General features: G+C 39.6%; 1 protein-coding gene across 6 annotated transcripts in view; it reads right to left on the reverse strand.

Annotated features, from left to right (window-relative positions):
* Nucleotides 1-2,837: 2,837 nt before the first annotated feature.
* brd4 (bromodomain containing 4) overlaps nt 2,838-25,693 on the reverse strand; it is a 33,241-nt gene continuing 10,385 nt past the window's right edge. For 5 of the 6 annotated variants that reach the window (XM_030735190.1, XM_030735187.1, XM_030735188.1 and 2 more), the window contains 18 exons: nt 14,644-15,019; nt 12,544-12,681; nt 12,310-12,445; nt 11,567-11,901; nt 11,044-11,427; nt 10,826-10,954; nt 9,384-9,614; nt 9,068-9,291; nt 8,348-8,670; nt 7,935-8,030; nt 7,462-7,854; nt 6,239-7,060; nt 6,015-6,121; nt 5,763-5,913; nt 5,533-5,663; nt 5,207-5,412; nt 3,070-3,337; nt 2,838-2,932 (listed from right to left, as the gene is read on the reverse strand). In XM_030735190.1, coding sequence (XP_030591050.1) covers nt 2,864-2,932; nt 3,070-3,337; nt 5,207-5,412; nt 5,533-5,663; nt 5,763-5,913; nt 6,015-6,121; nt 6,239-7,060; nt 7,462-7,854; nt 7,935-8,030; nt 8,348-8,670; nt 9,068-9,291; nt 9,384-9,614; nt 10,826-10,954; nt 11,044-11,427; nt 11,567-11,901; nt 12,310-12,445; nt 12,544-12,681; nt 14,644-14,871 — 4,371 coding nt within the window. In that variant the 5' untranslated portion in view covers nt 14,872-15,019 and the 3' untranslated portion in view covers nt 2,838-2,863. The remainder of the gene's footprint in view (nt 2,933-3,069; nt 3,338-5,206; nt 5,413-5,532; nt 5,664-5,762; nt 5,914-6,014; nt 6,122-6,238; nt 7,061-7,461; nt 7,855-7,934; nt 8,031-8,347; nt 8,671-9,067; nt 9,292-9,383; nt 9,615-10,825; nt 10,955-11,043; nt 11,428-11,566; nt 11,902-12,309; nt 12,446-12,543; nt 12,682-14,643; nt 15,020-25,693) is intronic. The other variant, XM_030735186.1, reaches the window with a different exon arrangement.

Below are 25,693 nucleotides of genomic sequence, written 5' to 3' on the forward strand. Positions count from 1 at the left end.
AACATATAATCATACACAATTTAATCATTTTCATACATACAGGAGAAAGCTACAATAGAAAAAAAAATGCATCCTAATCTATTTTACGCCAAGTGTCACAGCTACCTCCTGTATTCCTGAAATTGAAAAAGAAAGAAAGAAAGAAAAAAAACCCCAATATTGACCGACCTCTGTGCGTGGGAAAATCAGGGTAAAACTTGCATCAAATATAACACATATACAAATATATATAAAGAGCACTACAAATCTTGACCTGTAGATTTTCTGTATCAAAGTATTGTTACTATTGTTTCTCTGCCTGCAGCTCCCTGTTGACACTGAGCTGCACACCAACTCCAAGAGACATTTCATACAGTAAGAGTCTGAAAAGGGCAGAATTTTGTTTATTTTTTTTATTTTCTATAAAAAAAGAGATGAGTTTATTCAATGAGCATAACAGACTTAATCAGAGACCTCGATAGACCACTCACATACAATAATCGAGGAAAATGTCTGAACAAAAACCCCCAAACAGAACAAATGTAACACAAAATAAGATACCTGAATAAAGCAAACTCTGGGCTGAGCTGCAGGTCAGCACATTCTCCATAAAACTCATGGCACAGTTATTGTGAGAAAGAAAAAAAAAAAGGAATGACATTTTTTTTTACCCTTTCAAAACCAATCTAATAATAAAATTATATAGTTATATATGGTGGACTTCATAGAAATTAAAAGATGTGACTCAAGCACAGAAACGAGTTCTCCTGAAGTACTCGCCATCTTTTTATTCTCCTCATTAACAGACTGCTTATCTACATCGGGAAACATCATCTCCCTGCACCACACACTAAGAAAAAAAACTGAACCAAAACACACACACACACACACACACAACCATCCAAATTTACACAGTCACACTCACAAACCAGACTCAAACGCTAGTGTGGCGACACTGAAACAGATCTATGTAAAATATGCTGATTGAACAAAATGAGAAAGTAGTTGTCAGGTGTGTACACTCATAGAAGTCCAGCTAAAACTAACTTTAAAACCCGAATTCTGGTAACGGGTAAATTATAAAACGCTGTCTTTTCCTTTTTTATGACTTTTGTCTTTTTTTTCCTCCCCCTCTTTTTTTTTTTTCCTTTTTCTTTTTTATACACAAACTCCTTCAAAAGAAAAAAAAAAAAAAAAATCTCCCACCCCACTTAAATATTACACCGCCCACTGCTGACTCGCCCCTTTCTAAACCCCGTCAAAGTGTAATATAAGCCAACAAGAACTGCAATACAATACAGGCACTGGAGAAAAAAAAAAAAACACCATAAGAGACACGCAGAGAGGACGAGAGGTGTTCGGATTTCAGCCCGTCCCTGCTCCAACAAATGTCCCCGAGAACAGAATTAGAAGAATCACATCCACAATTTTATCAAACAAGAACAAAGAGAGAAATCAAAACTGTTTTTTTCAGCATTTTCCATTTCTTGACTTTTGCAAATCATTTCTTTTTAGTTTATACTGTCGACACTGTGCCCTTAGTGAACTAGATTCAATGTGAAAAAAACCAAACAGGGAGCTCTTTCCGGTCCTGTCAACTATTTTACTAACCTGATTCAAGGAACAGCTACAGAAAGGTGTTTGTCTAATTCCCCTGATTGTCCCCTTCTCTGCCCTAATCCTTTACGCAAGATCAGAGGGAACACCGAGGAGGGCTTGACTGATCCAGTAGTGACTGCTGTGATCCGGCCAATCGTATAGACTTCTCCAACAGTATGTCTAAAAGTGTAACACGAACGATGGTGCAACATATGTAGTGAAAACTCCAAACTAAAGCTTAGAAATGACCGGACTCTCGCCCTCTTCTGCTACCGGTTTCCTACTGTAGCTCTCAATTAAAAATACAAGGCAAGATGAAAAAACCCTAACTGACTCTGTCTTTGATAAATACTTGCTGAAACTATGATAATGCATATATTAAGGGGGGGGGTTTCCACTAGCTACCAAAAATGTTTTAGGACAAGTAATTTAGCATAAAAGATATTGGGGTTGTTTGGCATAGATGTAGCTGGCGGAGTGTGTTGGTGAGAAGATTCAAAGAGGAAGGAGAAAAAAAAAAAAGATTCAAAATAAACAGTTATTGTAGTATAAGAAAATACTTCTTTACAGTAGATACTAGATAATGAAAAAAGGTCTGCACTGCTCCTAGCCTTGTCTGCAAACGTTATTGGTTTGTCCGTGTGTGCAGGCCACAGAAGAAATGGTCAGTTTAGGAAAAAGAGGTGTAAGGCAAACTGTACCTTCTCTGCTGAGAAATATACATGATTTACAGTATGGAAGCCCCCCACCCCCACCCCACCCCCCCAAAAAAGTTCATATTTTCACTTACAAGAAACAAAACAGAACATAAAAGTCCAGTCTTCTTCTTCACCAACTCAGACATCTGGCAGTTTCTCAGTGTCTCTGCAGTCTGTCCGAACATTATCAGAGGGATGTCTTCACGCTTGCAGTTACTGTTGTGCCCACAGACACACAAGCACACACTGTAAGAACCAAGTGTGACAAAGGCAACACTGCTAACAGGGGTCCGCTTTCTCTGCGATATCAGCCAGGTAATGCTAAATATCCAGGAAACGGCATCCAAAACAATGAGACTCATCCCCGTGTGATATGTGTGTGTGTTTAGTCCACATAGGCAAACCAAGCTGTGACCGCCCGTCCAGTGTTTGTACTCAGTCTCAACAGGACCCGTCACGTACAGTCCGTGTCCCTCCGTGGTGCATGGTTGCCAGATTCTTATTTTAGTGGAAGTTTACATAATCTATTTTTCTATTTGTTTTCTATTATTTTTTTTTTTGCAGTTTCGTTTCAGTTGCTCTTCTTCTCAAAACAGGTTCTCCTCAAAGATAGCCATTAAGTCACTTTGGAAGTTCATGTCAATAGTTGCTGCCATCTGGAGAGAGAAAAGAACAACAGCCATTAATGCTCATTGCTATTGTTGATGTTCAAACAGTTCACTATCTTTTGTATTACATGGTAGGTAGTACTCCAAAGATGCAAGGAATGTTAAACCTAGGAGAATCATCTCACCGCTTCTCGTCTCCTCCTCTCCTGCTCTCGGCGGCGGGCTAGCTCCCTCTGTTGGTCTAACTGGTTCTGTGTGGTGGGCTGAGGCGGTGTGGGAGGCTGAGGAGGCTGCTGAATGGCGGCCGGCTGAGACTCCTGCTGCACTGATTGCTGTTGCTGTTGTTGTGAAGGAGCCTGAATGTGCTGCTGCTGCTGCTGCTGCTCAAGACGTCTGCGAGGCTCCTCATGCACCCTTCTGCTTGTCTCCATGACCTCCTCTTCATCCCGACCTCTGGAAAGCATTCAGAGCAATAGTCAAACGCTCAGCATGTGGCTGAAGGGGGTTCATACCTGCCTTAGAGATGTCCTCACATGTATATGTGATGTTCCCTCCTGGGTGTTTCACATGAGACTTAAAGCCCATAAAAACAAGATCACCATAAAAAATTACTACAGGCATGCATATAATTTTATATAAGATTGTTTTATTTAGAGAAAACCTGCCGCTAAGTGCAGCTAGGCTTTAAATTTGGGATGTGTTTAGGAGAAAAGATTTTGATAAGGCCCCCGTTTGTTGTTCCTTATTACTGAGCAGTTCAACATCTAGCTAAAAAAATTAAAAGCTAATTCTGTGGCCTCTTGCATGACAAACAGAGGGCAGAAGCGGAGGATCGTCACACTAATAATTAATAATATTCTATGATAACCTTGTCAAATTTTAGCACTGTTGAATCAACTTCCTCTGCTTCTGTGGCCCTTCAGTTCACTTTTACTTCTCTGTGGCTACTGTAGTCATAAAATATGGCCACAAGAGGGCACACAATATCATATTATAGTCTAGGAATTCACAATTTGTATTAAACATCAAGCAGCCCAAATAGATATATGCAGCCATTCAAATGCATTTTGCATATAATTTATGCTGACAGGGACTTTGGAGAGATCATATTTCTCCCATACTCACGTTTCTTATACACTTGTATTGACTGCTTTTTTTGCATTTGCGCAATATTTCTAAAATAAAAAAAAAAAACATCCTGTCTCAGAGTGATGCTGAAATGCTAATTCATGCATTTAAGCTAGACTATTGTAATTCATTATTATCAGGCTGTCCTAAAAGCTCCCCGAAAAGTCTTCAGCTGATCCAAAATGCTGCAGCTAGAGTACTGACAGGGACTAGAAAGAGAGAGCAGATTTCCCCCTCATTGGCTTCTCTTCATTGGCTCCCTGTTAAATCCAGAATTGAATTGAAAATTCTTCTCACATACAAGGTCTTGAATAATCAGGCCCCATCTTATCTTCAAGACCTCACAGTACTGTATCACCCCAATAGAGCACTTTGCTCTCAGACTGCTGGCTTACTTGTGGTTCCTCGGATACTTAAGAGTAGAATGGGAGGCAGAGCCTTCAGCTTTCAGGCCCCTCTTCTGTGGAACCAGCTCCCAGCTTGGATTCAGGAGACAGACACCCTCTCTATTTTTAAGATTAAGCTTAAAACTTTCCTTTATGATAAAGCTTATAGTTAGGGTTGGAGGGCCACTCCTGAACAGGAGTGGCCCCATAATGCACTGAGTGTTTCTTTTCACTCTGTTTATACACCACTCCACATTTAATCAGTTATTATAAATCTCTCTCTCTTTTCCACAGCATGTCTTTTGTCCTGCCTCTCTCCCCTCAACCCCGACCGGTTGCAGCAGATGACTGCTCCCCCGAGCCTGGCTCTGCTGGAAGGTTCTTCCTGTTTTCCTTCCCACTGTCGCCAAGTGCTTGCTCATAGGGGGTCGTCTGATTGTTGTCTCCCCCGTAGGGTTTTTACCTTACAATATAAAATACCTTGAGGTGTTGTTGTGATTTTGCACTATATAAATAAAATTGAATTGAGTTGAATTATTAATGGTCCTGTCAGCATCACACAACTTAATAATTACAGTAACTTAATTTAATGTCTGTTGGGTAAGCTCCTCCTTCTGGTAGAAATACGATTTCTTTAAGGACCACACTGCTATAAACCTGCACTGATGCAGTAGTCTGTCACACATTTTATATTCTGTCATAATTTAGCTTTTTTAAAGCAGAGATACAATAAATATAGGACATGAATCTCATCTCAATTATTGTTGCTTTTTGTCCCCTTGTATTCCAGTATTCTTGAAAATCTCACCGTAGTTTGTCCTGCTCTCTGCGTAGCCTGTCTTTTTCTGCCTGCTCAGCTTGGGCCTTCAGGGCCTTCTCCCTCTCTTCTTTCTCCCGAGCAGCACGACGGAACTGTTCAAAACTGTCGCTCGAAGATTTCACTGCTGATAATGGCGTAGACGTGGATTTTTGTGCCAGACTGGCCCATGAGCCCATATTCTTCAGTTTCACCTCCTGAGGAAGCACAGAGAAATCAAATCAAAATATTGCTGCCAGATGAAAACTTTTTTGGGGTCACATTCAAGATATATAGGTGTATGAGTTAGTTTTAAAAAAACTTCCTCTTGCACCCACCTGTACCTTTTTGGGGGCAGTAGGGGCCTTGGACTCCTGCTTGAACTTATCCTTGTCTTGCAAAGAGGTGGGTGGCCCGCTGGGCTCAGAGGAGCGGATGACAGGTCGCGAGCTGTCCATGGACTTCACATCTGCTCAACACAGGCATAATCAATATCCTGTGCACATTCTCAATACTTAATTGCATTTTAAGTCAAAGGAAATACAAAAAGAAGTTCAGGAGATCTTACTCTGTTGGCTGTGGCTTGGTTGACAGGGCTTGCTATCCGGATGTTTATGATGATCTGGTCTCATTGCAGGATTAAATGGCTCCCCTCTCATCACTGGTGATGGAGGAGGTTTCTCTTCCTTTAACCCACCTTGGCTCCCAGGGGCCCTTTGCTGCATGGCAAGCAAATGGAGTCAACATCAGACTTTATTTAGGCCTTGCACTCCACTCTCCCAATCAAAAATTGTTGCCAACCTGATACAAAATTTCTAACCTTTTTGGGCTGCATGTTGTGAGGTGGAGACTGGTGAGACACAGGAGGATACTGGTGAAGTTGCGGAGAATTCATCAAGAGAGGGGATGGGTTGTCCCTCATATGACCTGTCAACAGTAGAAAGGGAAATAAACCTTCTGCCAACATGATTAATTTGCAAAGAACAAAATGCCCTAATAATCCAAGTAACACAATATATTTCTGTCCAATTTTGTCAGACCAACCCGTGTTGTAAGGGTCAGCCTTGGCTGGGCGGGGGGAAGGCTGCTCTTGCTGCTGCTGCTGCTGTTGCTGGATGATCTGCTGTGTTTTATTGGTGGGCATAGACACTTTGTGTTGTGATCCCTGGGACTGAGCAGCGAGTCCAGGACCCTGTTGGTAGTTCACTTGCTGCTGCTGTGGTTGCTGTTGTTGTTGCTGAGTGTGTTGCATATGGCGGGCATGGTGTAGGGGAATCTGTTGGGGAATGGTCTGATGTGATGGGGCTGACTGAGCCTGGGACTGAACAGGGTGCTGGGTAGGAGGCAAGGCAGTCTGAGAGGACAGCTGAGATTGTGTCTGAACAGACTGTAGGAGGGAAGGCTGTCCTGGCTGTTGCTGTTGCTGTTGCTGACGGGCCTGTGCCTGGAGCGATTGCATGGACTGCTGGGTCTGACGTGTTTGCTGAAACTGCTGTAGGTATAATTGTACTTGGTTTATTGGCGTTGTAGATCCTGGCTCTTCATCATCCTCCAGCAGCATCTGGGGAGGCTGAGAAGACAACAAGCCTTGGGGTGTGAGTGTTGGGGGGGACATGGGCCGTTGGTGCAGGGGTTGAGTAGAGTGAAGGATCTGAGGGGGGAGCTGGTGTTGTGGTGGCGGTGGTGGTGGTGGTGCTGTTGACTGGGGCTGGGGCTGGGGCTGGAGCTGGACCTGCTGTTGCTGCAGAGCTGGCTGCTGCTGTTGCTGCTGCTGAGGTGGCGCTGGTTGCTGAGGGGGCTTAGGATGAAGTGGGGCTGCCTTGTGACTGGGCCGAGAAGGCTGCTGAGGCATGGAACTGTGTAAGGCTAAAGTTAGAAGAAACAAAACATTATTAGTATGAATTTGTTGACAAAAATAAAATTTTTAGCATATGTGCTCTATTGGAACATATTTAGTCTCATCTGCCAATAAGTATAAAAAGATAAAAGATCAAAATTTAAAAAATCTAATATTCAACAGTTTGTGGAACAAATATTAACTTTATTTTCAAAAGTTAGGAGCAGAATACTGAAAACTGTAGCTTTAAAAAGAAAAAAAAAAAAGGTGAACTACAAATAGTCTGATCATTTTAAAAATGGCATCACAACTGTAAGACTGCAGGAGCCGTTAGTGTACAGGGAAAGTGCAGCTGTATCTTCAGAATTAATAATCTAGATAACTATTAGTACTGGAACTGCCAAAGACCAGCCCCTGCATAAAGCCTTACCTGGAGATGGGAGGACGGAATGCTGGTTGAGGAAAGGATGTGTCTCAGGGGACACTGGCCCAGCAGAATGAGTGTTGAGATGAGGAGGTACAGGTGAGGAGGAGGAGTTGCCTGCGTGGTGGGACATGTGCATGATGGGCTGGCCGAAAGGTGGCAGGGAGTCGAAGCTAGTCTCCAGTAACTGAGAAGACTCCAGAGCAGCAACAGGGGGTGCCATGAAGCCTGCAGGAGATGGCTGGTGGTGGTGGTGCTGCTGCTGCTTCATCTGACTGCTGGACTGAAGGCCTACTTGAGACTGATGTGTAGCCTGAGCAGGGCCAGTCTGAACATGAGAATGTGTCTTCTTCCCCTCCTTTGCAGACTGGTTCTTCTTTTTCTGCTGTTTTATCATTCCTGGAAATATAAACATGTAGATTTGGTGCTTTTTCTTTTGGAATATGGAAATCTGAAAGGTCATATTTGCAGTAACTCACCTGGCCCCTCAATTTCACTGTCTGAGCTGGAGCCACTGCTCTCTGAAGAAGATCCAGTCTTTTTAGAGGTAGCTACGGACTCCACAGTCTTCTCGACTACAAAAACAACAAACATGTTCATGCATTTCCAGATTCAAGCACCAAATTTTTTTTTTTACTAACCCTTCAGTAAATGGCAAATAACACACATCTCCCCTTGCTGATTTCATACAATAGTTTATTTATTGTTAGAAATGCTTACTGTTTTCTTGCCCAACAATAAAGATTAAGAAGAGTATGTATCAGTGAGTGCTAGCATTCTGTTTGTTCTCATATATGTAAACACTGAACATCTGATGCATTATTTAAAGATCTGGAGTACAGTGCAATGCTTTTTAAAAATTATAATAAATATATAATATACAGCGACTTACCTGAAACCCTTTTCTTCTTGCGGAGGCAGGAAGACACATATCTCTCCAGCTCACGCAAAGTGGAAGGCTTTAGCGTCTCAAAGTCAATCTCAATCTCATCAGGGTTTGAATTTTTGAGTGAGGGCTCTCTGGACTGGATAATATGCACTACGCGGCCAAGCTTATCACCAGGAAGCTTGTTGATGTCCAAACTTAGCTGCCTCTTCTCCTCGTATGTCATAGGTTTGCACTTTTCCCCTGTTACTGATGACCCAGTGGCTCCTAGGTCATCCTCCACACTAGGAACAGGCTGTAAGTTGGCAGGTTTCATGGTCTCCTTTTTGCTACAGAGGCAAAACCCAAAAAATGTAATTTACTAATTTGCAACACTGAATAGCCTCTATTAAATTAGTAGCCTTTTACAAGTGTTTTACATTTAAAAACAGATGAGCCTAAACAATTACAGATGAAGAACAAAACTCTAAACACGCATATATTTGTGTCCATTTAAAGTTACCAACAAATAATCTTTGAATACAACAATCAACCTTTTAAGACTTGTACTTTACAAGAACATATGTAATAAATGTCCTTGAATAACAAAGCCTCTCAGGACTTATTTAAAACATAAGAAGCAGTACGCAAAATAGAGTAAGGGTAATAAAGGACTGTGAAATACCAAGCTGATTATTATTATTATAAAGTTTTTGTTCAACTTTTCGGAGAAAGTTTAATACCAACCCGGGTTTCTTCTTGGGAACAATCTCTTTGTTGCTATTGTTACTGGTCTTATTTTTCTTGGACAGCTGTGAAAGAGGTGTAGCATCCTGGATCTCATCGACAGGCACGCTTCCTTTCTTTTTATGCTTATCTTTTTTCTTCTCTTTCTTTTCCTTTTCTTTTCTCTTTGGTTTGCTTGCTTGTGGTTGGGAGAGGGCAGCCAACTGCTCGTGGACAGCCTTCAACTGTATGAAGAAATTAGAGCAGTTCTCAACAAACGTTTACAGGGTCTGGAAAACAACTTTGGCACTACCTTGAAATTTCTCTAACCACTGACCTGTTCCTGCAGCTCTGCCAACCTCTGGGCTCTTTCCTCTTCAGAATCATCAGTGGAAGACTCAGACTCAGAGGAGGAGTCACTGGAGCTGTCTGAAGATGAGGCGACGTGGGCCAGAGGAGGCTGAGGCTTAACAGGGGCAGGGTGATGAAGTGCAGGAGCAGGGGCAGAAACCAAAGGCTTGCTTTCTGGTTCATCTGGCATCTTGGCAAAGCGCATTTCAAAGACATCCTTCAAAATAAAAAGAAGCAAATATACTATCAAAATCAGCATTTACACACACACACACACACACACACACACACACACACACACACACACACACACACACACACACACACACAAATTACTTGGGCACGGTGCTGAGGTATATTGGTACATTTGCCAAATTTTTTTTGGGCTAGTCCCCTCCCTGTTATTTTAAAGGTCCTTCCTTTCTGTCCTTTTTAACTAGCTCACTGGCAGGGAGGCTACTGTGGCTACCATTGATTTATCTCCAGAGATTCCAACCATGCACTGCTGCATGTACTCTATGTCCACTGTCTTGAACAGCAGCTTCCTGTCCAACTACAGGATGAGACACTTACTGGAAAAGCAGATGATTATACTACTCTTTCTTTGTTGTTTTTTTTTCCTTTTTGCAGAGGAATACTGTTTAAAATATCAAATAAATAAATGAAATAACTTGAAAGGCTAGTGGTATACTGGTCATTTAATCACAGTTTTACTACAGAGTGTGTGGTTTCCTCTATGAATGGAGCAGCCATTACAGCCCACTGACCCTCCTGCATTTATACTTTGTCCAGTCAGATTGTAAACTGGTTTATCCTGGTAATGCTTCATTAACAGGTTAGGGGCAAACTGTATACAAAGTGTGTACTTCCTTTTGTGTGCAAACACACAAACACCCCCCCCCCCCCCCCCCGCCCCCCCCAAATAAATAAATAAATCAGCGGGAAACAATGGCACTTGTCATGTATTTGTGGTATTTGTGTAAAAACAGAATAAAATAAAATTATAACAACAAATATTAACACAGAGTTGAGAGAAAAACTGACTGAGCATTTGAAAACATGACCAAAAATGTAAAAAATTCTCAAACAGTTAAAAAAATAAACAAAAAACACTGCAAACATCACCTCTAGGCATGGAGTGAAAAAACGTGATTTTAAGGAAAAAAAACAAAAACCTAAAGTTAAACAATAGTTAAGTTTCCTAAAAAAAAAAAAAAAAAAAAAAAAAGTGTGTTCTACTGTACACAGTATTTTTATGCAAGTGTTCCATACAATTTGTTTAAAATTGATTTTTCTGTGAAATATAATCAAAAACAACAATGGGAGCTAAACAAACTGCTCTTAAATGAGATACTTTAAGACTAATAAAACTCTACTAATATTCTGTCTCACTTCTTTTTTAATATAACAATAATGACATGTACGTACCTGTAGTTTGCGAGCCATGGCTACCACCTCATGGTCTGGTGGATTATATTTGTAACAGTTGGAAAACATTAATCGCACATCAGCAGCAAATTCCTGGGGATCCCGGTATTGCCTGTTCTCCAGCTTGGCCTATTAAATACACCAAGGGGAATTAATTACTTGCATTGCAAAAAAAATGCACCCGCTTCAGTTTCTCTGAAAATGTGTTTTCTGCACACCTTAATGCTGCTGAGGTCCATTGGATGTTTGATGATATCATGGTAATCGTGTAGTCCCAGTGCATCCACATCAACTGGTTTGTAAAATGGCCAGGCATAAGCAGCATGTTTCTTGGACAGCATCTCTCTAACCAGACTGGCACAATACCCCAGCTGATCCTGTGGTTTGGGGCTATGACCTCCACTTGGTCCGCTCAGTCCCATCCCCAAGCCTATGTGATGCTGAGAGTCTGGAGCCTCCTTTTTCATCAGTTTCGTAGGCCGAGTACTCTCTCGCCTGGGTAGTGTCTTCCCAGACTTGGATTCTGCTGGTGATGACTCACTCAGCTGGTCGTTTGCAGTAGGCGTTGTAGTGTCTGCTTTCCTTTTTTGGCTTTTTCTTTGCTGGATAGCAGTAAAATAAATGAAAAGGAAAGCAAATTAATTGATTATTATAACTTATCTACATATGTCTAATACTCCCAAGCATGGTTAAACATATGCCTTTCTGTCCAAAACATATCACTGTATCAGGTCTACTCACTTTGGTCATGGAGATCTGCAGCATGGGGGCAGTGCTCTGGATGGATGCTGGGGGAAGAGAGGTCTGAGCAGGGGTAGGCACAGAAGTCATTACAGGAACTTGAGGTGGGCATTCTTGCTGGCCCAGGGAGTAGGGAGCTCCAAGCTGTGGGGCATGGCTGGGTAACGTTGGGGGCACATGACCTGGCAGGGCCTGCATCAAAGGCTGGGGAGGTAGTGAAGGTGGGCCCTGCACTGGTCCACGAGTTTGGGGTCCTATTGGAAGGGTTGACAGACCACGTGTTTGAGGAGTTGCAGACAAAGGATCAATGATGGCCCCGGGTTTCAAGTTCAGACCTGTGAGAGAACAAAACACTTTTTCTCTCATGACAGTTTGGGATCAAATGCTGTTGTTGCAAACAAAATTACAAAGAATATCTGGGAGTTTTGCACACTCTCGGGTCTTAATAATCAAGTTCTGGTCCAAATAAAGGTCTATCCATGTGCACAAAGAAATGAAAATACACATAATACAGCACTATATTGCCATCACAATATAGTGCTTACATGATTACTCAGGGCTTAGAAAAAAACATGTTGATTCATTAACCTTTAAAAAGAGAAGAAATGTGTCCTTTCAATAGATGCATTTCCTTGAACCTTTAATATAATTCAGCTAAAAAAAAAAAGAAATCCGTAAATAAAGGGTGAGAACTAAACAATCTCACAGAGAGCAGCTCTAAGAAAATGTACTAAAATCCATACCTCCTTCTCTCCGGCCCCGGCCCCGTCCCTTTCCTGTCATGACAACAATCTCAGTTTCTTCCTGTGGCATTTCTGAAACTTTCTGTAGGAAAACCTTCTCAAGAGCCTCAGCCATTAACACTATATCATCTCCAGGCTGCAAAGAGAGAAACACACTCTTAGGTAAAGCGGAACCATATCAGCATTACTGGAATATTATGATTAGAAAAAGGCTGTGGGGTACAACTATATTACCTTGTTATATATGTAGCAATTGGTAAACATTGTGTTGAAGTCTTGGATACATTCTTGGGCATTCCAGTAGTAACTATTCTCAAGCCTTTTCTTGATTGTTCCCATGTCCATAGGATTTTTGATTATTGTGTAGTAGTCCTGAAATGTTGGAGAGAAGTTGGTCAGAAAGAATTTTGGAGAGCACACTTTTCAATTCTTGATTCTTTACTGGTATGAAACAATAATGAAACACTGTTAATGAAATTTAACAGAGCTGGTGGTAGATTCAATTGTGTTCTTGCCAGCATAATTACAAAAAACATCTGTGAGTTATGCGCACGCTCTTAAGTCTTTATAAGTTTAAATCACGTTCTTTTCCAAAGTAAATCCATGTGCATGCTGAAATAAAAATAGGCAATTTAGTGGTACAGACGCCAAGTAGGACTGTTTGATTGGCAAAATCATAATCACAATTGTTTTGGTAAATACTGAGAGTCATATTATTTAAGATAACTACTCAGGGTTTGGAAAAATTGTGGATTCATTAAACTTAAAAAAAAAAAAAAAAAGGGAAGAAATGTCTTTTCCATTAAACTTTAAATATAATTCAACTGAAAAACAAAATAAATTAAAGCTGTAAGCACTGACGTTAGGGTCCTCACACCCAGGCGCACATCTAGTCATGCTGCTGTTCGCGGTCGCTACAGTCAGGAGCGTCACGGGTCACCTGACTCATTTTAGCTCAGTAGGCTACTCAGATATTGTGTCATTCAGCCACTGAATGTCTCCTGTGCCCACTAGGTGGCGTGGCAAGTGCCCATAAATTACATGTCATGCTGCTGCACCCTACAATGAAAATTTTATGATCATGGGATGAAAATGATAAGTCTACTGCTCATTTCCTGTTCCCATTAGATGTCGCTACAACTATCATTGAATGGTGTCACATGGATCTTTTCGGGGTGGACCTTTATTACGTGTGAGAAGTTTGGGCCAGAATGGATAATGTATGTGTGAATGACAGCAAATAAAAACTTCATGGCGAATGATCGAAATAAAAACTCACCAGTTTCACAGTTTAGATTCACCTATACCTTTAGTTTAGACTGACCAAATATGAGGTTGATCCCCATTAAAACCCTAGGAGTAGTTAGAAAAATTATGATGGCTGGAAATTGGTAAAATTGACTAATTAGTTCAAAATAGGGGACTTCCTGTTGGGTGTAGGCATCCCTCCAAAAGGATTTTTTTGTGCGTCTTGACGTGTTACTTACCAAATTTCATATATGTACGTGAAATACACCGGCAGGGCCTGAATTAAAGCTGGCCCTGTAGACCCATTTTGTGTGTGCAAAGTTTCATGAGTTTTCAAGCATGTTTAGGACACCAGAAAGGCAATTCATTTGTCAGAATAATAAATGGGGCGATTACAATAGGGCCTTCACACGCTCAGTGCTCGGGCCCTAATAAATGAACAGAACTAAGCCTGCCACAATCTGGAGGGAAGTGAATTTAGACTTTTAAAGAGGTGCAAAACAAAGGCATGTGAAGAAGAAACAGCCTTTATTGTCCCACAGAGGGGAAATTTGGGTGTAACAGCAGCCGCAGTTATTATAAATATAAATAAAGATATAATAATTCACACTATTCACATATTATTATATGTGCTGAAAGGTAAAGACGAAAGAACAGAATATAGCACATTAACTATTTAATCTGTTATCTTGTTCTCATGTTTGGTGAAAGACAAAATTATAAGTGAAATTAAAATTTGATTAACTGCACTGTCCTAAAGCCAAGGGTGATATAGTGTGTGTTTCTAAGATGACTTTGTACTGTCAAAGGACAAAAGCAACAATCTAAATTCTAAAAGGAAGAAAAGAGCCTTAGTATCTCATTCATGTACATAATGCATGACTGCTGTGTGCAGAGCTATGCAGAGAAGAGCTCTAGTAGGTTTGCATGCATTTATAAATCATAGCAAATTACAATAAGGTAGTAGGGAAGTTGGCTTCTGCAGATGCTGGGCTGACCTAGTGGCAGTTTGTATGAGACCTCTGATCTGTCTATTAAAGCTTAAAGGAGTGCAGCATTGTATGGTAAAACAAAGCTAATACTTACAGGCAGGTTGAGTTTGACTGCATCCACTGGTGCATGAAAAGGCCAGGCAAACTGGTGCTTCCACAGGGTTTTCACCACCACTTTCAGCAGGTACTGCAGCTGATTGGTCTGGCGCTTTGGCCTGTTGGGATTGATGAATTCTGGGGCTGTGGGGTTGGACAGTTGATGGACCTGCCCCTGGCTGCTGCTGCCGCCCGACATCTGCGCTGTGTCCAGGCCGTCCCCCATTCTGATAAGGCAGGGCGTGGGCTCGGGCCCCGGAGCTGGAGCAGGGGCAGGGGTAGTGGTGTTGGCAGGACACCAGTTTAATCTTGGCCCCGGCACAGACTCCACTGACAGAGCACCGCTAATCCCATTGCACTCCTCACTGGACTCTCTAGGGAGAGAGAAAAGCACTGTAATTAGCAAGACCATAAACAAAATCTTAGTTAAATTTAAGGCCTTTGTTACATAGCCAATAACAACATTTTATTAGAATAATACTTCAAGGCAAAGTTTAGTTAGACCCTTTATACCATACTTAATATAATCAAATAAATAAAAGAACTGCAAAGGCTAGTGGTGTACTGGTCATGTAATCACTACACAATATGGTGGTTTCTTCAAGTCTGATTGTGAGCAGTAATGCTTCATTAATAGGTTGGGGAAGAAATATCTACAAATCCAGCAAAGTTTATTAAATTACTATCACATTAGTCTGTGTGACTTTGAAAATCTGGCTCTGAAAAATAACATATTTTTGATGGCCAGTGAATTAAATGATTTTTTTGTAAAAGTCTTTCATCACTAAATATGTTCAATAGTTTAACTACCTTTGCATAACAGAAAAGAACATATATTACCTGTAGTTAATTACAAAGATTTGGGGGGGGGCTAAAGCACAAACGGGTGTTGTAGACATAAATTAAACTGATTAAAGCACAAATTTAAATTTGACCAAAGCCTCTCAGTGGCATAATTGCAGTTCTAATCAAAGTGCTTGCTGAATTATTTACTACATATTAAACCCTCATAACTAAACAAATGTTTGAACTGAAACCTAACTTCTCTTTCAAACTCTTCTTCACCTCCAGTTTTTATGCAGCTACTTTTGGCTGGTTTTCATGTTAAACTGACAACAGTATTACAAGACTGTACAATCCTGAAATTATCCTCACATTTAATCAACTGTGAAACTGTAAAAAGTTAAATGCAAACTGGAAATGGATAAGGCTCACTTTCAAAGTATCAGCGCTCCAGCCAATATGTTTCAAAATGTGGATCTTTTGCTTTGAAGGTCAGCTAGTAGTTAACGAGCATTTGCAGACAAACATGAAAAACAACCAGCAACCAAAGCAATCACTGGGAGGTTTTTTAATGCAGCACCTTTGGTTGTTTGTATCACATATGAATTGTTCAGTTATAGAAAATTACACTTCTAAAACCTTCTCAGCTTTTCTTTTTTCCATATTTATCTCACTTTTCTTTTTATCTATTTTTGGTCTGTGTACACATAAGAAAATTGTCCCTAATTATATGTAACCAAGGTAGCAATAGATACAATGTAAAATACACCTAGAGCTGCAACTCATTAACTAATCTACTGGTTATTTTGTCAGTAACACAGCCCACATCATTTAATTTCTTTTATGGTTTCAAACTGTCAGTTAAAAAATATGATGTTCTAGTGCCACCAACTCACAAATTTTCCTCTTAACTAATAAATGAACAACACAATTCAAATGAATAAAAAATGCCCTGCCTCAATTGGCACAAAAATGTTTTTCTATTTGTTAATAGAAATTTAATTTCCAAAAAGGCATCCCAATCACAGGCAGTAATTTATGACTGATGATATAAAGTGTTGATTATGGCTTACAATATAAAAATAAGTACCGTCTCTTGCTCTCTCTCTCAAATTGTTTCAGTTTTGTTTTCACATGGGTATTGCTGTAGTGGACCTTTGTGTTCCCACTCGGTCTCAAGACCTGGGAGTGCTTGGGGATGTGGGTGGGCAGGAGTGGAGAGCAAAGGAGCGTTAGTGACATCTGGCAGCCGAGGGACTGTCTGTTCCACCACTCACTCTGTCCTACATAATGTCCTCTCCCAGGCAGTCAGGGGCATTACATTGAAATTACACACAAAGGCTGTTAAGACAACAGCATGGCTAAAAAAAAAAAAATAATCCAGAAATTACAGAGTAAAAATAGAACAGCAGCAGCATTCTGGGGGAAAAAACGCTGATCATTAGGTTGTGTATTCAAGCCTCTACTAGAAACAAGCCTTCCAGTCTGGTACTCTGAAATCCACCCCCACAACAAGGGCCTTCAAAGATAAACACACACCACTGTATTAATCTGTGACTAATCTCATTCTTCATGAGTCAGTTTCTGAGAAGAAGGAAGCAGTTTGCACCACACATGATCACTGTGTTGGCCTCCAGAGTGGAGAATCTGAGTAACTGCCAGTATGTTGAATGACCACAACCAATCACACATGAAAAGAAACAGTACTGGCACACCTGAGATGGTACATTTGTAGCTGGAGGCAAATACCATATAAATAATAAGTTTATTTGATCTTTATTGTGATGTCACATTAATGTTAAAAATACATTTCATTAGCTTCAAACTCACATTTTTATAGGGTCATTATTTTAACTGTGAGAAGAGACAACAAGGTGACATTCACAGGTGGGCAGGCCTTCACAGGTGGGCAGGCCTGAACAGGTGAGGTAAGATTGAAATAATCGTTGACTAATCGACTAATCAAAAAATAATTGACAGATTTGTCAACTACCAAAATAATCTTTAGTTGTAGCCCTACTTACCACCAATACATTTATTAAACTACAACATTTCAGTGCTATTGACTTTCATCAGGTACCTGACTGTAATTTGCGAGAGTTGCATTTAATTGTTTTTGTGGAATATTTCCTCCAATGCACCCGTCACAGATATTTTAAATTAGTAGTGGCACATAATAAAAATGAAATTAAAAAATATTTTCTATCCGAGCTGTTGCATCTTGGGTTGAGCTTTTTAAGCAGTTGCTTACAGCCCTGCTGTGTCACCAAGTAACCACATATTTGCATATTTTACGAAGCATTGTATTTTTTTTTTTTTTTTTTGAGGATGTTAAAGTAGCTGTCTTTTCACTAAATCATCATCTGAGGCTGAAAGGGGGCTGTCAGACATGTCTGAGCTTGTCTTGTGTGCTAGGGAAAGTAAATGGCATCTATAATCAATGATATCATGATATGATACTTTTATATCATTTAAAAATCACCCAGTGATCTTTTGCTTGGTAGGCAAATGTGTAAACTACTACACTAGAGCCACTCCTGGCAGCTGTGAATTGTAGAACAAAAGTCAAACTCATTGTAGAGGACCTTTTGCACACCAGAATCCCACACAAACTTTTTTCTGCTGTTTCTACACTGTGCTCAGACTCAGAAAAAAAATACAGCTGCACTGATGCTGAAAATGCTGTTGAAGGATGTTAGTAGAGCATTATGAATACTGACACAGTTCTAATGACAGCTATTGCACAACACTGTAAAGGTGTTGGTACTATTATTTTTGCTTAATTTCAGAGCCTGCATTATCTTCAGTACATTTCTACTTTTATGTTTCAAGCAACCTTTATGTATATCTAACTGACCTCCAAATGAGGGCTGAACAGCACTCATTGTCAAAGACATGAAAAAAATATTTACTTGGAAACTCAAACGCCATCAACTTCATATAACATTGGCAGAATCAGGTAGGGACACTTTCCAAAGTTGTACTTTCTCACAGGTAGCACCTAACAGGAGGTAGTCTGCTTCAGCAGCATTTTCATTTATGCAATTATTAATTTGATTTAGGTGAAGGAGCTGCCTTAAGGGGAGCTTGCAGGAAGCAGAACACAGGAAGCACGCTCACTCAATGTGAATTCACTAAGTGGTTACCTGCTCTGTTCTCACATTAAATCAGCACAATCTGGCATCGTGCAGACTGGAAGACAGCAGGCAAGTCAAAGAAGTTTAGCGTGTGATTTGACTGCAGCCAACATTTGCATTCTCACATGCACCTCTGTCAGGCAGTGTCTTGAAAAGTTGAAGGCTGCAGTGCTTCCCAGATCTTCCCAGATGCAAAGCAACTGAAAAATAATATTAATACATTCACTGCAGTCCTGAATTTTTCTAAATATTATCTATGAGAGTTCCTTCTGTGCTTCCTTCTGAATGGTCTACTCAGACACATTCAACTATTTTTTTCTTTCACACAGCCCCTATCTGGCTTTATATTTATATATTTATATTTACGTGTCCCTCATCATCATCACTAGACATGCAGTAAAATGTATGCATTTAAAGAAAATGAATCCCAAGTTTGAAAGCAGAATGCCTACACAACAACTGAACACCCAAATAGTCTGGCCACACTCTAAATGCCACAGGAAAATAATTCACCTAGTAAAACCAGAATAACAACATTTGGGTAAGTTATCAGGAAGTGTGGGTAAGTCATGAGAAAGATCAGTTTGTCCTCACTGTCAACATGACACAGTTACAATTAGAACTGTAAACAGGTGGGTGACATGCATTTGTACAATTTGCCAAAGTGTCTTCTCTATACACTCATAAATGAATATTAGTCTCATATTGCCCCATTAATTAATTTCACACTTTGCATAACTTTTTTGGATACAAGTGTCACAGTACATGTCTATTGACAATGATGTCATTCATGCTTATGTCAACATGAAGAAGCCTTTTTTTGTATTTAACATGAAATTGTGTTAGGATGGAGGTAGGTGATATACCTTAAAATTAGGGGTGTATTCTTTAGGTCAACTGATGAATATGCTCATAAGTGTTTTGAAATGTTTTTACAACTTTAAAGTTGCCCAACCTGAGACTGCTAGACCTGATTTATTTAATGTTTACATTAACTTAACTGACACCATGGCTAAGAAAGAATGACCCCTTTCTATGAGAACAGATGGCCAATAGGTCAACTGTAAACATTAAAAACAGCAGTTTGCATATCACAGCTAAACAACCAAAAGTCTTCTCTAAAAATGGTTGCCTAATTTGTCTGCTTTAAGAATGCAACTTATTTTGTGTGTTAACAGACTGAAAAATATTTGTTTGGTCTAGTAATAATTTTTTATAAAGTAGCCACATCCAGCAACAGCTCTGAAACCTGAAGGTTCTTGGAATCTGATAGCTACTACAGTTATGTTGTTCAGTTATACATAATGTATAGTAGTCAAGAATTCAGGCTAAATGAAAAAGCTGGAGGGAAGATGAAGATGAAGCAAGACAAACAAGAAGCAGTGAAGGATGAATGCATTTACCAGAAACATGGGCAGGTATACCACAGATGGCTCATGAAGTCGTCTTTAAGAATCAAGTTTTATATATATAATAAAAAATAAATAAATTAATTTAAAAAAAAGTAGACAAATGAACCTCCACTCACTGGCCGACAATGCTGCACAGAGCAAAGCATCCTTTTATACACATAGATACAGGCTGACAGTGCAGAACAGCTCATTAAAAATCAGCAATAAGCACACCAATAGTGGCAATAATTGACATTACAGCACTGTAACAATGGCAGGTGTAAACAAACTTAACACACAGACAGATGTAAGATGGGAGAACAAGAATAACACCTCCTTAAGATACAGAAATCTGCAGTACAAATATACTAGCAAACCCCTGTGCTACACATGGGAGAAAGGGAACATACTCACACTGTGATCATTGTAGTACGATTTAATGAAGTAATACTATCAAATATCTGTGCTGCTGCCACTGATGCTAGTTTGTCTGGTGCCTATAATCTGCTGGTCCTTGGTGTTCCTTAATATTCATTTTCACAAGCATGAATGCTGACATGAAAGCTCAAGTCTAACTGATAAAGTTCATGTTTTGCATGTAGAGTTTACACATATTTTGTTTTTCTTGTGTATCTTCCACTCTTTTTTGTGGATCTGTGAGAAAAATTAAGATGCAAGACTGTCCCCCCATTGCCTATCTATACAAAGATAGATGGGGCTTAGCTATTAAAGTGACTCAAGTGTGTAACCTTAATTTGATCAAGCTCATGTGTTCCAACAATAATAAAATCTTAATGATGATACTTGGCTAGCCTGCAAGTTTCAGCTGACACCACATTTGTGAGCTCATAACAATACCATGCATTATTTGTTTACTCTTTAGAAACTACTGTGCTATGAGCATTAACTTTTCATTACTGTTACTATTTATTACTGAGAAGGCTTTCCACAAGGTTTAGTTATGTGTTCATGGGAAATTTTGACCATTGTTCCAGAAGCGCATTTGTGAGGTCAGACACTGATGTTGGACAGGGAAGGCCTGGCTCGCAGCACTGCTCTAATTCATCCTAAAGATGTTCTACAGGGTTGAGGGCAGAACTCTGTTCAGGCCAGTCATATTCATGCACAGGAAACTCACTCATCCATGTCTTCATGGTCCTTGTGGAACAGGCCCCAAACTGTCCCCACAAAGTTGGGAGCATGATATTGTCCAAAATGTCTTTGTATGCTGAAACATTAAGAGTTCCTTTCACTGAAACTAAGGGTCTGAGTCTAGTTCCTGAAAAACAACCCCACACTAAAATCCCGCTATCTACCAAACTTTATACTTGGCACAAGGCAGTCAGACAAGTACTGTTCACCTGGCAGCCTCCAAACCCAAATGGAGAAGCATGATTTGTCACTTCAAAGAGCACATCTCTGATTTTACGTGGCCTACCACTTTATAACAGAGCTCTCATTGCCAATTGTTTCCACTTTGTTAAAATACCACAGATCACTTGAATATTTAGCAGCAAGGAATTTTCACAACTAAATTTGTTGCACAGGTGGCATCCTATTACAGAACCACACTGGAATTCACTGAGCTCCTGAGAGCAACCCCTTCTTTCACAGATGTTTGTAGAAGCAGTCTACATGCCTAGGTGCTTGGTTTTATACACCTTTGGCCATGGAAGTGATTGGAACACCTGAATTCAACGATTTGGATAGGTGAGTGAATACTTTTGGCAATATAGTCAGGGTTCTAGCCAGCGGTTGATCGCCTGCACCATGCTGAGGTTGCCTTGAGCTGGGCTGAGACCTTCACTTCACTTTGCAATATTTTTCTGGTAATTTATAAATTTCACTCAAACGGGTAAGTATGCTGATTGCTTTCAGAAAGCCATAATGTCATGTAAGACCTTTGACTCAAAAAGGTCCAAGAGAGGAACGAGCCTCATCTAGTCTTTTTAAAAGCTCCTTTGTTGCACATTTCTTGGCATCTCCAATTCTTAAAAACCATAAGGCACTGTTATTTAATAACAGTACAATGATTTGGTTTGTGACCTGCTGATCATTTGCACTCAACGAGACAGAAACAACAAACATGGACAAGGTTTCTGTTCTTTGTAATTTAAAACACCGCAAGTGCTGTTGGCCAAAAATTTGGGAAGGAAACCTGCTCGGCCTGTTTTGTCTGGTTCCCTTTACATTTAAGAAGGAACCAGTAAAGTGAACTAAGTAAAATAAAGCTTTTATTTGATCGACCCTTTTTTTTTTTTTTTAACTTTTTTTTCACCTATATAACTGGCCTTAAAACATGAATGACAGATAGTGTTTCCCACAGATTTATATTCAATTTGTGAAGGGAGTGGGTATCCCTCTGTAAGTAAGTACGTACAAAAAAGGCACCTGCCTTTTCTTAAATGATCAAAAAGTGCTGATAATAAGTTTCTCCTTTCTCTGTATCAGACAGGAGAGTGTCCTGGATGACCACTTGATAGTGCTAATGGCCGCATCCGCTTGCAAACTGCGATCCACTCCAATAGCTAACAGTTGTAATTCTCAGCACGGTGCCATGCTGGGTGATCAGCCATTGGCTAGAACCCTATTGGAGTGCAGCTTGCAAGAGCAGAACAAGAACTACTCCTGTAGTCTAAGACAGTGGAGTTGCGAGTCTGTTTAACTGTGGGAGGGGAACGCTAGAACAGCAGCCAACAAACCTGCCAGTAAGATCAACACAAGGGAATGGGCTGAGACTAGCCAATTATGAACAACTGAACATTCAAAATAAGAGCAAAGGGGGTTGTCCACTAGTAAACTGATTGTGGATGGCATCGTAGAGATGAAAAAATAAAAATGCTAAAACCTGTAACCAAATATACCTTGGCAGACCACACAATTGAAGTCTATGTGCAGGACACGCTGAAATAGGAATAGTACAAATTAGTTTATATATTATTTTATTTTCTTATTCTCCAGTCAATGATTTATTTTTTTTTTTGATTCACTGATTTATTTTCCAACAAGTCACAACACAATCATATTTGGCCAATCAGCTTTCTAATTTTTACAATGCCAAATACACCACACAGACTATGGGTTCTCAGAGGTTTTGATGACAGAGAGATTGCATATGAATAAGGGGCGTATATGAAAGCTTTGTTAGTATTTGTAATGTATCTGTTGTGCTGTTTAGATTTTTTTCACCAGTAAGGGCTGATTTAAACTTCTGATGTGAATTTTTGTAAAGCCCATAATGTAACCTACGCAAGTGGTCGAAGCTGTTGCCAGCATTCACTGCACGTGGTGTTAATTGCTTTGTACCTTGTGACTTTTTTTTCCCTACTGGGTTCCCTCTATTTGTTGTGCTCAATTTTTGCTTTTTTGTTTTGGTTTTTTGAGGCAAATGTATTTGTCCCTCAAGTTTTTCCACACTGAACATTCCAGCAGTTTCTGCAATCTCCATTGGCACCACCATGAGAACCCTAGCTTTAGTCAAATGCAAGAGAAAAACTAAGCCCAAAGCCAGGTAGTAATATTCAGTTACACAAAACGCAATCACTACATCATGTAAGACAACAACCTCTTATTTCAAGACCAGTTATAAATGCGGCATATACACAAAACAATGCCTGAAAGAGGCCAGTTCCCTTTTCCTGACATAAAGCGTGAACATCCAAGGTACCAAAACATACCAAAACCTACACATTTGGATTCTGTAAATAAGCAGTCTGGATATAAAGCCAGGAACAGCTCTCACAGTTATTAACCTGCATGTCTTCATGATGAGTGCTTATTTTAATGAGGGCCAAGGCCACAATAAAAATTCAAATAAATCATTCTCACTAATGTTTAATTTTCAAATGATATCCCTGGGCAGAGGGATTCCACTGTTTGTTACGATTAGTTGGGAAAGTTTTGGATCAGTCAGTCTTGCTTTATATACACTGTGGTGACACTTGCGCTGATAGATGACATAAGGACATCATGACTTGAAAAACCAGTGATTCAGTCACATTTTTATAAATAAAAATTCTTGTTTTTCAGTGGGTGATTAGAGGGCAGGATAAGAGGCTTATTCACATACATTTTAGATTGAGTGCAATTTTCTCCAATCTCATTGTACATCCTGTATAATGACAATAAAGCCATTCTATTCTATTCTATTCTATTCTATTTTAAAAGGGGACACTGTGCACAGGTGTGCATATGCACAACTTTTTTCAATCTGACTTGTTTTTGTGGGTGCCATTTTCAGCTTTTTTTGGTTTTGTTTTGTTTTTTGCTCTCATATGATTATAGTTTGGATACTACACACTTCTTATAAATGACATCCAAGATCTCTGTGCAGCAAATATGGCATTAAAGCCAAATGTTAAAATACAAATTATGCTAACTAAACATGTGATCAGATTTCATTAATATTAAATAATATTAAATATTAAGAAGCATTTTCTTGATTTTTTTTAGCTTGATTTTTTTTTAGCTTGATTTAAAGTTAAGTAACACTTAACACTTTGATGTCAACAGTGCCATGACATTCAACTTGTCTATTAAAGAAATTTATATAAACCAGTTTGAATCACCCACTCTGCTGGTTTAATGGAAATATTTGCATGCGAGACTAATCAAGTCTGCAAGTCCCTAACACAGGTCAATCAAGAAGCTTACTTCCTGTTGCTACATTGTTTACACTGCTATTGGGTCTGGAATAATAGTTGACCTTTGACCTGGACCGCAGACTGCTGTGGAATTTTTTTCTTGAGAGGAAGTGGTTCTGCTTACTTTGGTGGGGGCTCCTACATGTGGCATCACTGACTGTCCTACATAAAAAAGTCAAGCACAACACAATGCAGCAAGACATTAGTGCCCCCTATGAAAGTAAGCTATTAATCATTTATGTATAGAGGTGGGGGCAATTTTAAGCAAAAAGGCCTGCAGATTCCACTAAAAACCCTCACTAAGTGTTAGAATCCTGACCTGTGTTGCCTGAAAGCAGGAAAATAAATAATTAATTGAACTACACTGGCAAGGCCAAGAACACCACTCCAGCTCATACACCAACCTTTTCAGTCTTATACAAAAACCAATGCCAGCTCTTCTCCAGGAAGCATCTCCACTCTAATGCTACTGTCTGGTGTCAGCTAATTTTCAGGTTTATACTGATTTCACTGATATTTTTTTTATTATTATTGGTCTGTTTACGCTCTTGTTACCTACTTCCTTTAATTTTCCTTTCAATTAGCAAAATGAGAAATATAAGTATATTTTTATTTTATAAAACTCAACTGTATATGGATTTACTAAGTTTCAGGTTGGGTCTAAATGTGAACAAAAGGGGATTAAGCAAAGAGGAAAGGCTCGTTAGTCCTCTTAAAGTCAAATATAGACTAAGGTTGTTTAATTATAGCAAAAATTACAACCATAATTATTTTGGTCACTATTGTAACTCTGAATATTTAAAAGCATTATTCCTTACCTTAAACATCACATAGTTATTAAAGGTTTAAGAAAAACATTGCACACAGTGTAAATGTTTTAATAGTTACTAATGATAACCTTTATCCATTAAACCATTGTACAGGGGACTTATGCATGATAACGATCGTTAACTGGCATTAGCTACCATTAGCTTGCCTCTATCTCATCCATTGTTGTGTTGTTTTTTAAGTCTCATACAAATTACGTCAAGAGACTACTGCCCGCGTTGCTACATCGACTCCACCCACATTGAGATGGTGCTTAATTACAGCAA

This window comes from Archocentrus centrarchus, chromosome 8 (genome assembly GCF_007364275.1).
Source record: "Archocentrus centrarchus isolate MPI-CPG fArcCen1 chromosome 8, fArcCen1, whole genome shotgun sequence".
Taxonomy (NCBI): Eukaryota; Metazoa; Chordata; class Actinopteri; order Cichliformes; family Cichlidae; genus Archocentrus; species Archocentrus centrarchus.